The sequence below is a fragment of the Echinops telfairi genome, unplaced genomic scaffold, assembly GCF_000313985.2.
Source record: "Echinops telfairi isolate 266 unplaced genomic scaffold, ASM31398v2 ScPeMD7_21;HRSCAF=78, whole genome shotgun sequence".
NCBI classification, from domain to species: Eukaryota; Metazoa; Chordata; class Mammalia; order Afrosoricida; family Tenrecidae; genus Echinops; species Echinops telfairi.
The window spans coordinates 5,989,015-6,002,646 of record NW_022103918.1 but is presented as its reverse complement, the minus strand read 5'-3'; the positions used below and the strand labels follow the sequence as shown (position 1 = coordinate 6,002,646).

Genomic DNA, 13,632 nt, shown 5'->3' with positions numbered 1-13,632 from the left:
GTAATATTTACCATATTGTCATGCTATTTTTATTTAGGGAATCTTTTACTGAATATTGATTTTTAAATTATCACATTATAAAAATAAATGTGAACATACAGTTTAAAATTCTTAATCATATATATATACTACATATAAAAGCCAGATTTATATATTGTACCTATAGTTTTAGTTTTGATGAAAATTTAATTATTCAATAGACACTACTCATTATTAGATTCCAGCTAATAAAAATTGAAGAGACAGTGAATTATTCAATGTGGCTATTCTAGCCAATGTCTCTAATTCCTCCCTAATGACTTCCCTGTAAGGGTCTGTCTGGTAAGAAAGTGGGGAAAGATACTAATAGGATTCACTTGTGAGTCATTGTGAACAGAATTTCTTGGAATGCCATAAAATGAGAACTCTGAGAAGCAGGAGGAGGGATCTCATTACCAGCAAGAGCCAGGCCAGGAATGGAGTGTGTTCTCTGGACCCAAAATCCTTGTGCAGTGAACTGCCTGGATCCAGAAGACAGCTATAACATCAGAGAAGTAGCAGCAGAGTCAGGAGTCAGGAAGAGAGGGGTGGACTTCCCAAAGCGTGAAACAAGCATATCTGAGTGCTTTCCTACTGAAGGTTGGCGTGTGGAGTCGGACGCGTCTGGGCACCTCGCTGGGGAAGCTGGGCTTGCTGGTGGCCCAAGTAAGTCGAGCTGAGTGCCCTCGGCTGAAGCTTACTGGAGTAACGTGAATCTGGGCGTTTACTGTAATTCAGGAGCTGGGTTTGCTGACTCATGGCGCCTGAGCTCAATGCCTTTGGGTTGAGGCTTCTAGTGGAGGGAGATGCCCTTTGGGCATTTACTAGCTATCTGAAAGAACTTTGTAACTTGTCCTTATAAATAACTACCCTGAACATTTTTCAATGGCATGACAACCTGCTAACTTCCTTAATAAACCCTTAATGAATATTGTCTATGAGTTCTGTGTAACCATTGCAACGGATATTAGAACCTATAGAGATAGACTAGGGAACACTAAGACAAAACAAAAATCTTATTTAATCTTGCTCTACACACTGCTTTCAAGTGACAGATAGGGAAAAAAAAAGTATAAGAAAACAAGATTGTTGCTTTTAATTTTAAACATTACATTTTATATTATAAATTAGTAACCTAATAGGACTTAGGAAGTTCACTATTTAGTCCTTAATATGACAATATTATCACTAATAAAAATGAAATATTTGGATTAATTAATGCTTTGGATATATGATGTTCCTGGTATTACTTCTTACCACATCCCAAATTTAAAACTAACATAAAGAGCCCAGACGTTTGGATTTCAATACTGTAGCCTTTTGAAGCACTTTAGCAAGTCTTAAAAAGCAAAGGAAGTAGACTGAATTGACCTGACATAAGCTTGAGCAGTGCAGTAATTATAATCTCGAATGAGATGTCTGTATACACGGAGCAGACATTATGAGAATGTTAAAACCTTTTTGTACTACGGCATTTAAATTAGAAAGACAAAATGCCTGTCATCAAGTCAAAATAAAATTACCTATTGTTATCAAAATTCCACTTTCTACAATATGTCTTTTTTTTTTCAATATGCCTTTTAATTATATAAATTACATATTTTAAAGAAAGTTATATTTTCAAAAGAATTACCAGAGGAATCTTCTGATTAGTGACACTATTTCCTGTGAGAACTGAAAATGCTTATAAGATAGTATTTGTATTTTTTAGAACAATTATTCATCAGGTGATTAATTTCACTGAGAGTACCATGAGAGAAAAATATAGTACAAAAAGATAAAAGAAATGTGGTATAACAATAAATGAATATAGATTATTTTTTTCAACTTGATGCTCGCTATTTGGCATATGTTTTGATTCCGTTTTAGACCCCTTTAATCTGTCAATTTAAGAAAATTACCATGTAGGTAATTTCCCACATATTCTTCTCCTCCTTTTAAGACATAAAGGTCCTCCCGAGGTGAAATGGAGTGGCTGTGGGGAAGAAGCTATGATTAAGAACGAAGCAGGCTATAAAAATCTTACTTTGCCTCTGTATTGCCAGCTAAATGTCAGGGATTTATTATAAAACTTCAAGAAGCCCTGGTGGCGTACTGTTACAAGTCAGGCTGCTAACCATTGGGCTAGGGTTCAAAACTGCTCTTCGGGAGAAAGATGAGGATTTGTACTCCTGTAAAAATAATCAGTTTCAGAAACCCCGAGGGGCAGCTCTGCTTATCATACGATTGCTATGAGTTGGAATCGACTTGATGACAGTGAGGTTCCCCCCCTTCACCCCCCAAAATCCCATCAGAATGCAACGTTGGAAAAGCACACCCAAAGAGTGTACCACATAAATTTTCATTCAGATTTTGTTTGGCTAAAACACAATAAAGTCTTAAGAAAAATCAGATTTTATTTGAATCTGTGTATGCTGGAAAACTGGCCTTCACCATCACATTTATCCATTTATAATACCTGAATTAACTAAATCCATTATCAGTGGCTGGTCGGGAAAAAAAAGTGGAGACACAATTAACAGCCCGTTCCCCCACTTCTATTGTGCTGCAGGTGAAAGGTCACATCGCAAATTAGTTTCTCACTGGATATCAGACACACAGAATGCTTCCTGACACTGGCTGCATTTCCCACAACGTGTCAGTCCTCCCTCCACCCTGCATGTGCTTCCCTTCCTTTTGTCTGGCGCTCTGCGTCTTCCTGCTCTCTCACTTTTGACTTTGGGCAAATATCGTCCCATATTAAAGAATGGGACTCTTCTCGGTGTTATTATTTTGTGGCCTATTGTAAGCCACGGCACTTTCAATCACCTTATATGCATGTGACAGCTGGATAGTGAGTAAGAATGCAGGGGAGAATCGATGTAGTTGAATTATGTTGTTGGCAAAGAATACTGAAAGTACAATAGATTGCCAGAAGAACCAACCAATGTTTTCCGGGACAAGGAGTAGGGCCAAGACTTCACCTCTTACACTTTGGATATGCCATCAGTCCCTGGGGAGGAACATCGCAATTGGTAAAGTGGAAGGATAACACCAAAGAGGAAGACAATGTGATGAGGACTGAGGCAGAGGTCGAAACAGATGGCTCTCATATAAGAACACTGGGAGGAGGGTGCAGCCTGGGCAGTGTTCCATTCTGTTGTGCACAGGGTCACTGAATCAGAACCGACTTACGGGCACCTAAAAACCACCGTTTGGTGGTCAGGTGGTCTTCAAGAATGGCTTCAGTTCCAAGTCAGAAAATTATTTTGGAATCATAGTCACAGGTGTTCCTCCAGTCTCTGTCAGATCTAGTATGGTCTAAGTTGTGAATTTGATTGTTTTGTCTTACGTTTTTCACCCATTCTGGGAGGTACCCTCTGTTATGATCTCCGTCACAGCTGAGTAAATAGTTGCAGGTGAGTACCGTCTAGTTCTTCTGATCTCAAGAAGATTCCACAGCTTTGACAGCACTACATTAAGCATCAGCAGAGATCTGGGTAAATGACTGCCCAACCATGCCCAGCAGAGCTACTGACATTGGACATGCAAGCCTTTCTGTTCTGGGCAGTTTTTGCTTTTGAGGTAAAAAAAAAAAAAAATTAGCATGAACAAATGTATTTGTATAAATCTCTTTATTGCTCCTGCAGTATTCCGGGTCAGTGACGTTATAGAAGAGTAGTTTCACAGATTTCAGATTATTCAGAAACCCCAATGGGAACTTTTAGTGTTAATGAATAATTTAAACTATCAGTTGTCTTATGCGTCATCAACCCTCAGTGCTGGTCCATTTAAGAAAGAAAAACCAAATCAAACTGCAATGTTATCACTCTTATTAAACATATAAAAAATGTAAAATCTAAAAATATCATCTATTACAACAAAGTGCCTTTGGTACCATGTCAATTAAGCATTATACAAAAGGATAAACTGACAAGCTTTAGATACTGAAAAAGTTCTAATTTCTGAACTAATAATAAGATTCTCAGTGTGGCACTTTGGATGGCTTGGTGAACTTCTGCATAATCTGGTGATTTTGTAAGAACTTCCTTTTGAGAAGTAAAGCTGTTTAATTTTATGTATTTAAATCCATATATTAATATATATAACTTATATAATTAATGTGTTTTTCACTGCACTGCAAGTTGAGGACTATATCCAATCATACAACATACTGAAGGTGTTGAAAATGATCCAGGACTAAGAGTCAACTGTATTCATCTTCCCGTCACCTGGCTCCATGACGCAGCTTCTTCAGCTCCTGAGTTTAACCAGAGGCCTTTGATGCCAATGTGAGCCCAAGGTGATTCTTTTTACCAGGTGTTTTTATGCACATTAAGAAAACAAACAAACAAAACCACATTCATTTTTCATGCTAGTAAACTTTCTTCTACATGGTGTAAAAATATCGTAACAGTCATAGGCCAGAATAATCAGAGGGGTTTGAAGTGGAAGAAGCTGATGTGGCAAAAACACATAGCTAGGAACAGTAAGACCATGAATTACAAAATAATTAGAATAGAAACATATACAATGACTTCTTTTGCAGATCTGCAGACTACCAAATTTCCTAAATTCAAGCCAAGCCAACTCCTTGAGACAAATCTTGAGTTAGGCAAAACAACGGGCAAAGTTGTGACTCTCCTGACAACCACAAGAATGTAAGAATATAAGGGAAAGAGCATCTCCAGCCCAGATGTTAAGAAATGTTTAGATTCTACCATTCCAGTCTTTTCTTTTGAAAGTAATTTTGAGATCTCATTCACCAAAAGGCCAAAAACTAGACTTAAAAAAAACCACTCCAAACCAACTTAAACATCTCTAATAAAAATATAATCTATTCCTAAAACATTTAGGGGTAAAGTGCTACCCCTGAAAGAAAAAAATGTTTTGAAGATACCACCCCCACCTTAAAGAAATCACAGATCTAATAGTTAAGGTTGACTAAAATAAATGGCAAACTATTAGAAATTTTGCAAATGTACTGCAGACCTCCAAGTACATATCAGTTGAATAATCTACACAAACTTCAGGAAAATGACACATTTAATATTCAACAGCAAATGTTCAGCAAAGCCATGCTAAGAATACTGCAGCATCTTGAGAAGCATGGATGACATGTGGTTTTCCAAATAAACATAAACAAAAAATAAAATAAGAACAACACTAATGTTATGAGGAAATCTGAGGGTAAACCAAAACTATCACTGAGGGGTTTTGCAGATGGTAAAGCGGTATCATTCACTGTCCAAGACCTTACTTGCTGGTACAGTTGGGGTCTTAGCGCCGAGTTCTCAATCATTGTGTGAACCATGGTGATAATAGGTTCATTTTCTTTCATCTATTTCAAATCAGGAGGAGCATACAGCAAACATCAGTTTACAGCATAGCTAGATTTGAAAGACGACACTGTAAATATAGCCTCTACTTTAATATCTTTCTAATAGTGCAGTTGTTTACATTTCAACCCAAGGCTGTACAGATTTATTTGTATAAACCATTTTAAACAAATATTATATGGTGTAAAATGTTACCAAAGTCATAACATTGCTGCAACTAGACTTTATAAATAAATAAATTAATGCATTTCTTATATACACTAGACTAGAAAACAATATATCACGATTCAAAGGATAAACTGAAGGGAGATAATACCTATAAATGTAAAAGGAGAAAATATACTTTAATTGATTACTTTTTCAGTAATAAGGCTTAAAACACTACCTAGCTATTCACGTGGCCAGTCAGATAAAACTTAGTTACCAATTTATGATATTTTATCACAACCAATCTTTACAGATACTTGTATAAACTATATTTGGATTTCCTCACAGAATAAAAACATATATAGAATTATGTCAAGAATATGTTAACTAAAGTTTATCCAGCAAAGGCTCAGAATATCTTCCCTGCGCCTAAGGAAGATGAAACGATGCTTCGCATTTCCAGCTTATGTTGTCCTTAATTACTGCCTCTGGAAAAATAAGTACTTTAGCAGGCTCTGGACTCAAGCATTAAATCATTCGAAAGACCATCATTATAATGTAAAAGGCCAACAAAATTTTTATCATTCTTAAGCTGTCAGGTCTGTTTATTATGGCAATTTGTGACATTTAGTTTATGTAATTTTTCACTTCCCAGGCTGCAAAGATCAAGTATTTCTACTGAAGTTTAACAAATGTTACTTTAAGGACTTAACTAAATCTACAATGAACGTTTATTAATCTAAAGATTAATATTTTTTCATAACATTAAAATCTGTTTGTAAAATTAAAAACTTCCTTTCAGGGGTTCAACCTACTTTTTAGCCAATTCATAGACAATGGAAAACATGCATATCTTTGAATAAAACGCTACTGAAGTGTTTTTGCCCAGCTTACTCACACTTTTTATGTTGAGTTGTTTTGCTTTTTTTAAATCGTTGAGAACACACACAAGCAAAACACACACCAATACAACTGTTCCTACAAGTACAGTTTAGTGATCCTGATTGCATTCCTAGAACTGGGTACCCGTTCTCACCTCCCTCCCTTTCTGAGCGGGTCCTCCTCTATTGGCGGAAATTCGCTGTCTCCCAAGGTCGGGGCTGCCAATTTGTTGACATAGATTGTCCCTAAAAGAACACAGTGCTCAGGGGAGACATTTTCTACTAGTTAAACTATAGCTTGGTCTGCAGAAGACTTCAGGGGTCTATTTTTGGCTTAAACTTTATGGTTAGTTCAAGGCAACAGTTTCATAGATTGAATTGTGTCCTTCCAAAGTAGGATGTCTACTGGGTACATTCACTACCATGAAGCTGATTCTAACTCCTGGTGACCTGGGGCCATGACTATTATTGCTATTATCTCCCAGGTTATATACAAATTCTCTATGATGCTAATTAGGCAGGACTAGAGACAGTTACATTAATGAGGCAGGTATACCATCTATAAGATAAATTTTATCTCCAACCATTTGGCTGGATCCCAAGCAAGCAAACAGAACAAAAGAAAAACAAAACAAATTTGAGGAGCAACCTAAGGTTAGATCAGAAAATATAAGAAATGGTAAAGGATTAAATTGAAATACGGATTATTTAGACCAACTTTACTTCAACAAAAATTGTCTTATATAGGCTTATTCTAAGATTTCGAGGTAATGTGTAGATATTAAAATGAGTTAATGGATACCACGCCGGGCAGTGTAAGATACGATAAAATAATAATTTATAAATTATTAAGGGTTCATAAGGGAGGGGGAGTGGGGAGGGAGGAGGAGGGGAAAAAGGAAAATGAGGAGCTGATTCCAGGAACCCAAGCGGAAAGCAAATTTTGAGAATGATGAGGGCAACAAATGTGTAAGTGTGCTTTACACAATTAATGCATGTATGGATTGTGATAGAGTTGTATGAGCCCCAATAAAATGACTTTTAAAAAATTCAAGTTTATAAGCTCTTAGGATCGATACCACTTGCATCATTTAATATATGTTCGGGTAATGTCCATGGTCCCATAAGTTTATAATAGAGTTCAGAAATCCTCATGGGAGAACAAGATATATGGAAAATACTTTGCTGAACATAATGATCCTATTGGATCCAATCTGTCTATTGATAGCTCTCTGGTCCCACCCACATCTTTCCTGGGACGGGAACGCTAGAGGACGGTTCTCCTGTCATCTCCTGGTAGTTTTCTGTCTCCCAGGCAAGGCTTGTGTAGATGCCAATGTCACCACCATTATGGATGCAGTGCAAAGGCCAGTGCCCCAAGAAGCCCACGTGTCTTGCACAAGATGCCAAGCCTACTAAGGCTGTGGTTCTTCCTATGGTGGTGGGCACAGAAGTGGAAATGGGAACAGAGGAGGGGCTGGCTACCATGGCAGAGCTCACAGGACAGGGAAGGGAAGCGCGGAGGAAAGGGACAGGAACTGGCAGTGGCGGCGATAACACGCCACGCTGGACAGCAAGTGTGTGCTGGGGGGGGCAAGGGCCTGGTGCGTCCTCAGAGACCAGAAGCACCAGTAGCTACAGAGCAGGTCCTGGCCCCCCTGGTGACTGTCTGGTATGCTTCTCTATTATGTAATATGATGCTCACACAATGTTCAAATTGCACGTTCTATTTTACAGAATGTATCGTAGACATTAAGATATCTGTCTATCTATCTATCTATCTATCTATCTATCTATCTATCTATCTATCTATCTATCTATCTATCCATCCAAACATGCATATGTAGTTGAGTCTGGCCAGAGTATGGTAATTTTTGCCACTGGAGAGATAAGTAATGAAGACAGAACATTAAAAAAGTTTATTAAAAATAAATTCATTTGATAAATTATTGTGTTTAAAAGTTTGATAGGTTAATTAATGGTCAAACAACATAAAAACTGGGTTTCTGCACGACTCTTTGTAATATGTTTAAACTATTGAATTTAATGATGTATGAATTATATGTCAATAAAATGTTAAAGTTAAAAAAATTGGTTTTGTTGCTATAAACTAACAAAATGATTAACCTTATTATTTTTAATTACTGAGTTGAAGAATTGATTTTTAACCTCTATGTAATCTGCCTTCAAGGAAAGGATTCAGGATTCCATGAAATTTTTGAGTTCATGCTGATGCCATATAGGTTAGAAAAAAATAAAGATTTGAACTTTACTTTCAGACATCTTTAATTAAATACTAGATCTTTTTTCTTCAGTAAGCTATGATCATTTGATAACTTTGACTCTACTACCATCAAAGTCTGATTTTAACTGTAAAATTCACATTGTTTACCTAAATAATTTTTATCACTATTCATATGTATAGAAATTTGATAATCTTGGTATATTCTGACTACCTGGTATTATGTATATATCCGAAGCTCTATTAAAATACAGTCAGCCATTGTGTCTAGAGATATTTTTGTCTGGATTTTTAATTTTTTCACATTGGCTTTACTTTACTTCTGTTAATTCCCATCAGTTATTTCATGTTTAAGAATTATTACCATAAGAACCATTTCAAGATTTACTTTGCTGACTCACTGAAAATTCTTGACCAAAATATTTCAACAAAAATGGATTATATCAGATATAGGGAAAAGACTATTTTGGATTTAATTAAGATTTATACAACTCATATCATGCAGAACCAAAATGAACCATACTGGACTAAGTAAACAACAACAAAATCAGCAAAATATTTTGAGGCTTACATGTGAAAAATCTCATGTGCAATTATCTTTTTTCTAGAGATAAGAAACCATTAAAAAAAAAAAAGGTTTCTTTTAATGTAAGAGCCAGCTATTTCAGTAACTAATAATAGTATGCTGATTAAAGAATAGCCTAAGGCAGTGATTCTCAACTTTCCTGATGCCATGACCCTTTAATACAGTTACTCATGTTGTGGTGACCCCCAACCATAAAATTATTTTCGTTGCTACTTCCTAACTGTAATTTTGCTACTGTCATGAATCATAATGTAAATAGCTGATATGCAGGATGTATTTTCATTGTTAAAAATTGAACATAATTAAACAATTAAAGCACAGTGATTAATCACAAAAAATGTAATTATATATTGTGAAATATTTATGTTTTCCGATGGTCTTATGCAACCCCTGTGAAAGGGTCATTCGACCCCCCAAAGGGGTCGCGACCCACAGGCTGAGAACTGCTGGCCTAAGGTAGGGGTTTTTCTCAGCTCTTGACTCATTATTTGACTGGCCCAAATGGTGCATCAATGTTATGTGGCTCAACGCTTTGTTCTTTGCTCCCACCTGGATGAATTGGCAGATGTATTAGCTGTATGCAGCGTAGGATATTAACGGGTACCTTTCCTAGCTGATGCTCCACTTTGAAGAGTTTATTATTTCAGATTTGTATTTTATTGACAGAACCATGTAGTAGCTGCTGCTGCTTCTATTCAAAGAACCCCAAAAGACTTCTGAGATGTTAGGGCACAGGCCAACGTCTGACTACATATAACCAGATGTTTTAAATGATTCTGTCCGTGGACTCAAAACAGAACAAAACTCAGACAAGACTATGCACTCTAAGAGTAGTACTTTACAGTCGAATCTCAACGACCCCGTTCCTTTCCTAACTGAAATGAAAGGAACTGGTTCTCCTCTTGGGGTAGAAGGTAAGGAAACATTGCCACTGTATTTTGGAATATGCATAATGTTCCTTATTTCTATAATTTTACATTTAACAAGCTGTTTTATTTTGGTTCAATGCATTTTATTCATAAAATGCTGTACTTCAAAACCACTTGATCCTGCACATAAAATTATAGTGGTTTTGAAGACTTTCACCAATAATTGTTTTATTTAATTATTTTAATAATTGTTTTATTGAATTACGTACTCATTCTTTCCTTGAGAAACGTTCCTTGAGTTTAGCCTTGTCTATTAAAATATTCTCCACAAAAGCTACTCACCCTGAAGATGAGGCCTATTAGCTTGACAAGGTGTTAAAACAAACAAACAACTTTATTAACCAAAAATTTCAAGAAAGTAAAGCTCTTGAGAATGATGATGGCAACAAATGAACAAATGTGCTTGACACAATGGATGTATGCATGGATTGTGATAAGAATTGTACAAGTCCCCAATAAAATGATTTTAAAAAAATGATAAAGGTTAGTAAAGTAAAAGGCAAAAACAAAACAAACAAATATATTACTACTTCATGTTACCACAACCAATGCCCATGCACACAGTAGTCAAAAAGTGAACTGATGTGCTGCATTGGACAAATCTGTTGCAAAAGGGTCCATTAAAGTGTTAAAAAGCAAAAAAAAAGAAAAGAAAGCAAAGTTCTTGCAGAAGAAGGGTGACTCCATTATTGTGGGTGATAGCAGAAGCCTGATCTTTAAAAATGGGGAAAATACAAGCAGAAAAACTTGATATTGGAGGTGCTCATGTCATCCCTAAGAATGATAGGGCCAACACGCAGTGCCAAGAACAGGTCAGGATGCTCACCATTTGGGAAGGATTCGCCAAGATGTAGGTGTAAACATTTTTTCCAGGGAAATCATGTTCACGACTAGAATTATGTATAACTGCCTAAAGTCACATTATGCATTGGTTATGCATTGGGCTGCAGGTCTCAAGGTCTACAATTTGAAAACACCAGCCATTCCTCAGGACAAAGACGGGGCTTTCTATTCCCATGAGCTGTTGCCGCCTTGGGACAAGGGTAGTTCTATCCTGTCCTTAACGGTCACTATGAGTCTCCATGAACCTGAGAGCAGCAGGTGGGTTCCAGTTTGTCCTTGCAGGGCTTTATTCCAAACAAGATCTGCTTAAACCTGTCTCTGGGATCAGTGCATGACTGCAGACAAGTTCTTACAGAAATACACTTAGTTTTGTATGGGTGCCTTTGAAAAAAGAAAGGGAAAAAACCCAAAGAAAACCCCAAATAACCAAATCAAAGGGTCAAAGCAAAACCAAGAGATCAAAAAAACAAACAAACCAAGAGATCTACTGGGCCAGTTATAGTCAAAGCAGAGAGGTCAATGCAGAAGGTTACAATGATGGCTTCTTTCTATTCTAATGGAGTAATCTTGAAATTTTCTTGCAGGTCAGACATAGAATGATCACGAGGGCTTATTCGGAAGAAATTTTAAGAAAATTGCAAACAGTCCTGGTGAGGCAATGGTCAAGACAATTGTGAGGAGGAGTTTCCGCCCCGCCCGTCCCCCCAACAACATACCTACTCATTCTTTGAGGGCATCCAGGCCAGTCCTGTGAGAATTTCACTGGGAAACCTCACTCCACCCACCGACAGCTCTGATCTTGCCCCTCTGGCTTCCTTTTTTGTTCATCAAACTCTGAGAACATTTCAGAGATACATGAACCGAGCTCTTCAAGGGTGCCAGAATTGCCTTTTAGACGGGGTGTGGCTCAAAGAGTGCAGAATTCATCGGGTGGGGGCGGGGGAGAAGTGAGTGAGATGGGAACACTGAGAAGCAATAGCTTAATATCTCCATATCTTTGTTGGACAAAGATTTCTATGATTCTGTAGGCACAGCTTTTAACGTAGACTTGTGTAAGTATGTGAATCAGCTGGTGCCTCGTTCACTGCCGTTCAAGTGGCGCACCTGTACATTTCACAAGATTTACTGCTAACAGAGATGAGATCGTGTCCATGTTCCATCGTTATCTTGCTATTTTTCCCTTTGTTGTCTATGTATAGAGACTTCTCTCAGCTTGAATGATGTTATATTTTGCATTTTTACCTATAGCTGACCAACTCAAGCTATATTATTCCTCAATAAAATTCTTTTTCATTAGAGTAAGAAACGTTCTTTGACATGTGGACTTACTGCGTTATAAATGGCACAAAATACCGAGTTCCGACCATTAATCCACAGATTTATCAGCTTATGTTTTAAACTACATAATGATACCCTTATGCCAATTCAGAAATGCATTTGGCATTTATACTTAACTTTATTTCCTCCCTAGGGTTTGGAAATCATTCAAGAATTCTACTCTGTAAACACTAAAATCCTGACATCGAGATCCATAAATATTTCCTGAATGGATGCATTTCCTGTAAAAATAAAATTTGTAAAATTAAGAATGGACCAAACCTGAGCTATAATAATATTTTTGAGGGAGGGAGGGGAAAAAATGAGAAGCTGATACCAAGGGCTCAAGTAGAAAAAAAATGTTTTGAGAATGATGATGGCAACAAATGTACAAATGTGCTTGACCCAATGGATGGATGTATAGATTGTGATAACAGTTGTATGAGCCCCCAATAAAATGATTTTTTTAAGAAAAAAAAGGGGAGGGAGAGAAACGGGGAATCAATCATAAGGATTGACATATAACCCCCTCCCAGGGGGACAAACAATGGAAAAGTGGGTAAAGGGTGACAGAGGACAATGTAAGATATGAAAATAATAATCTATAACTTATTAAGGGTTCATGAGGGAGGGAGGGGGAGGGAAGGGGGAAAATGAGGAGTTGATATCAAAGGCTCAAGTAGAAAGCAAATGTTTTGAAAATGATGATGGCAACATATGTACAAATGTGCTTGACACAATGGATGATGTATGGATTGTGATAAGAGTTGTACAAGCCCCCAATAAAAGTATTTAATAAATAAATAAAAGGAAGAAAACTGCCCCTCAAAAAATTGTGTGTGTGTGTAGGTAAATACAAACTAGAACTGACAGAACTGTTAGAAACATTAGGCGTTTCAGGAGAGGAGGGGAAACTTCTGGTTTTAGTTTCCTCTTACTTCTAGAGGAAAGTACACAAGCAAGAGCTGGTATTACTTAGATGATAAAGATTAGCAGTCTGACCCAGAAACTTTTGGGTCATAAGTATAAGAACAACTCCAGTAATTTTGAAGGAAGGCAAAATATATTTTAAAAAGGAACAAAGCTTAACTAATTTAAAGTCTTCATCATAGCCTTGTGACTTTGGGCAAGTAATTCAATCTGACCGAAATGGTAATAATGGTGACTGGCTCATACATGCTACTGCAGAGGATGGGTTAAGAGAAGCCACGTGGGACATTATTTATGAGTGTTTTTTCAGCTGTTAAGTGCCATTTAAGTCCTTAAGATGGATCTGCCCTGGAGAAGTACAGAGGAACTGAGAAGTAGCAGGCACTACTGAAGCACCCCCCAAAAATGAGCCAGGGGCCAG

The 13,632-nt window shown here is 37.1% G+C and overlaps 1 protein-coding gene across 22 annotated transcripts in view; it reads right to left on the bottom strand.

Moving 5' to 3' along the window:
- Positions 1 to 13,632, bottom strand: part of PLEKHA5 (pleckstrin homology domain containing A5) — a 256,011-nt gene that overhangs the window by 37,685 nt on the left and 204,694 nt on the right. For 15 of the 22 annotated variants that reach the window (XM_045288457.1, XM_045288459.1, XM_045288458.1 and 12 more), the window contains one exon: positions 5,258 to 5,338. The exons of the other annotated variants lie outside the window; for them this stretch is intronic. In XM_045288457.1, the coding sequence (XP_045144392.1) occupies positions 5,258 to 5,338 (81 nt within the window). The remainder of the gene's footprint in view (positions 1 to 5,257; positions 5,339 to 13,632) is intronic. 22 annotated transcript variants of the gene reach the window in all.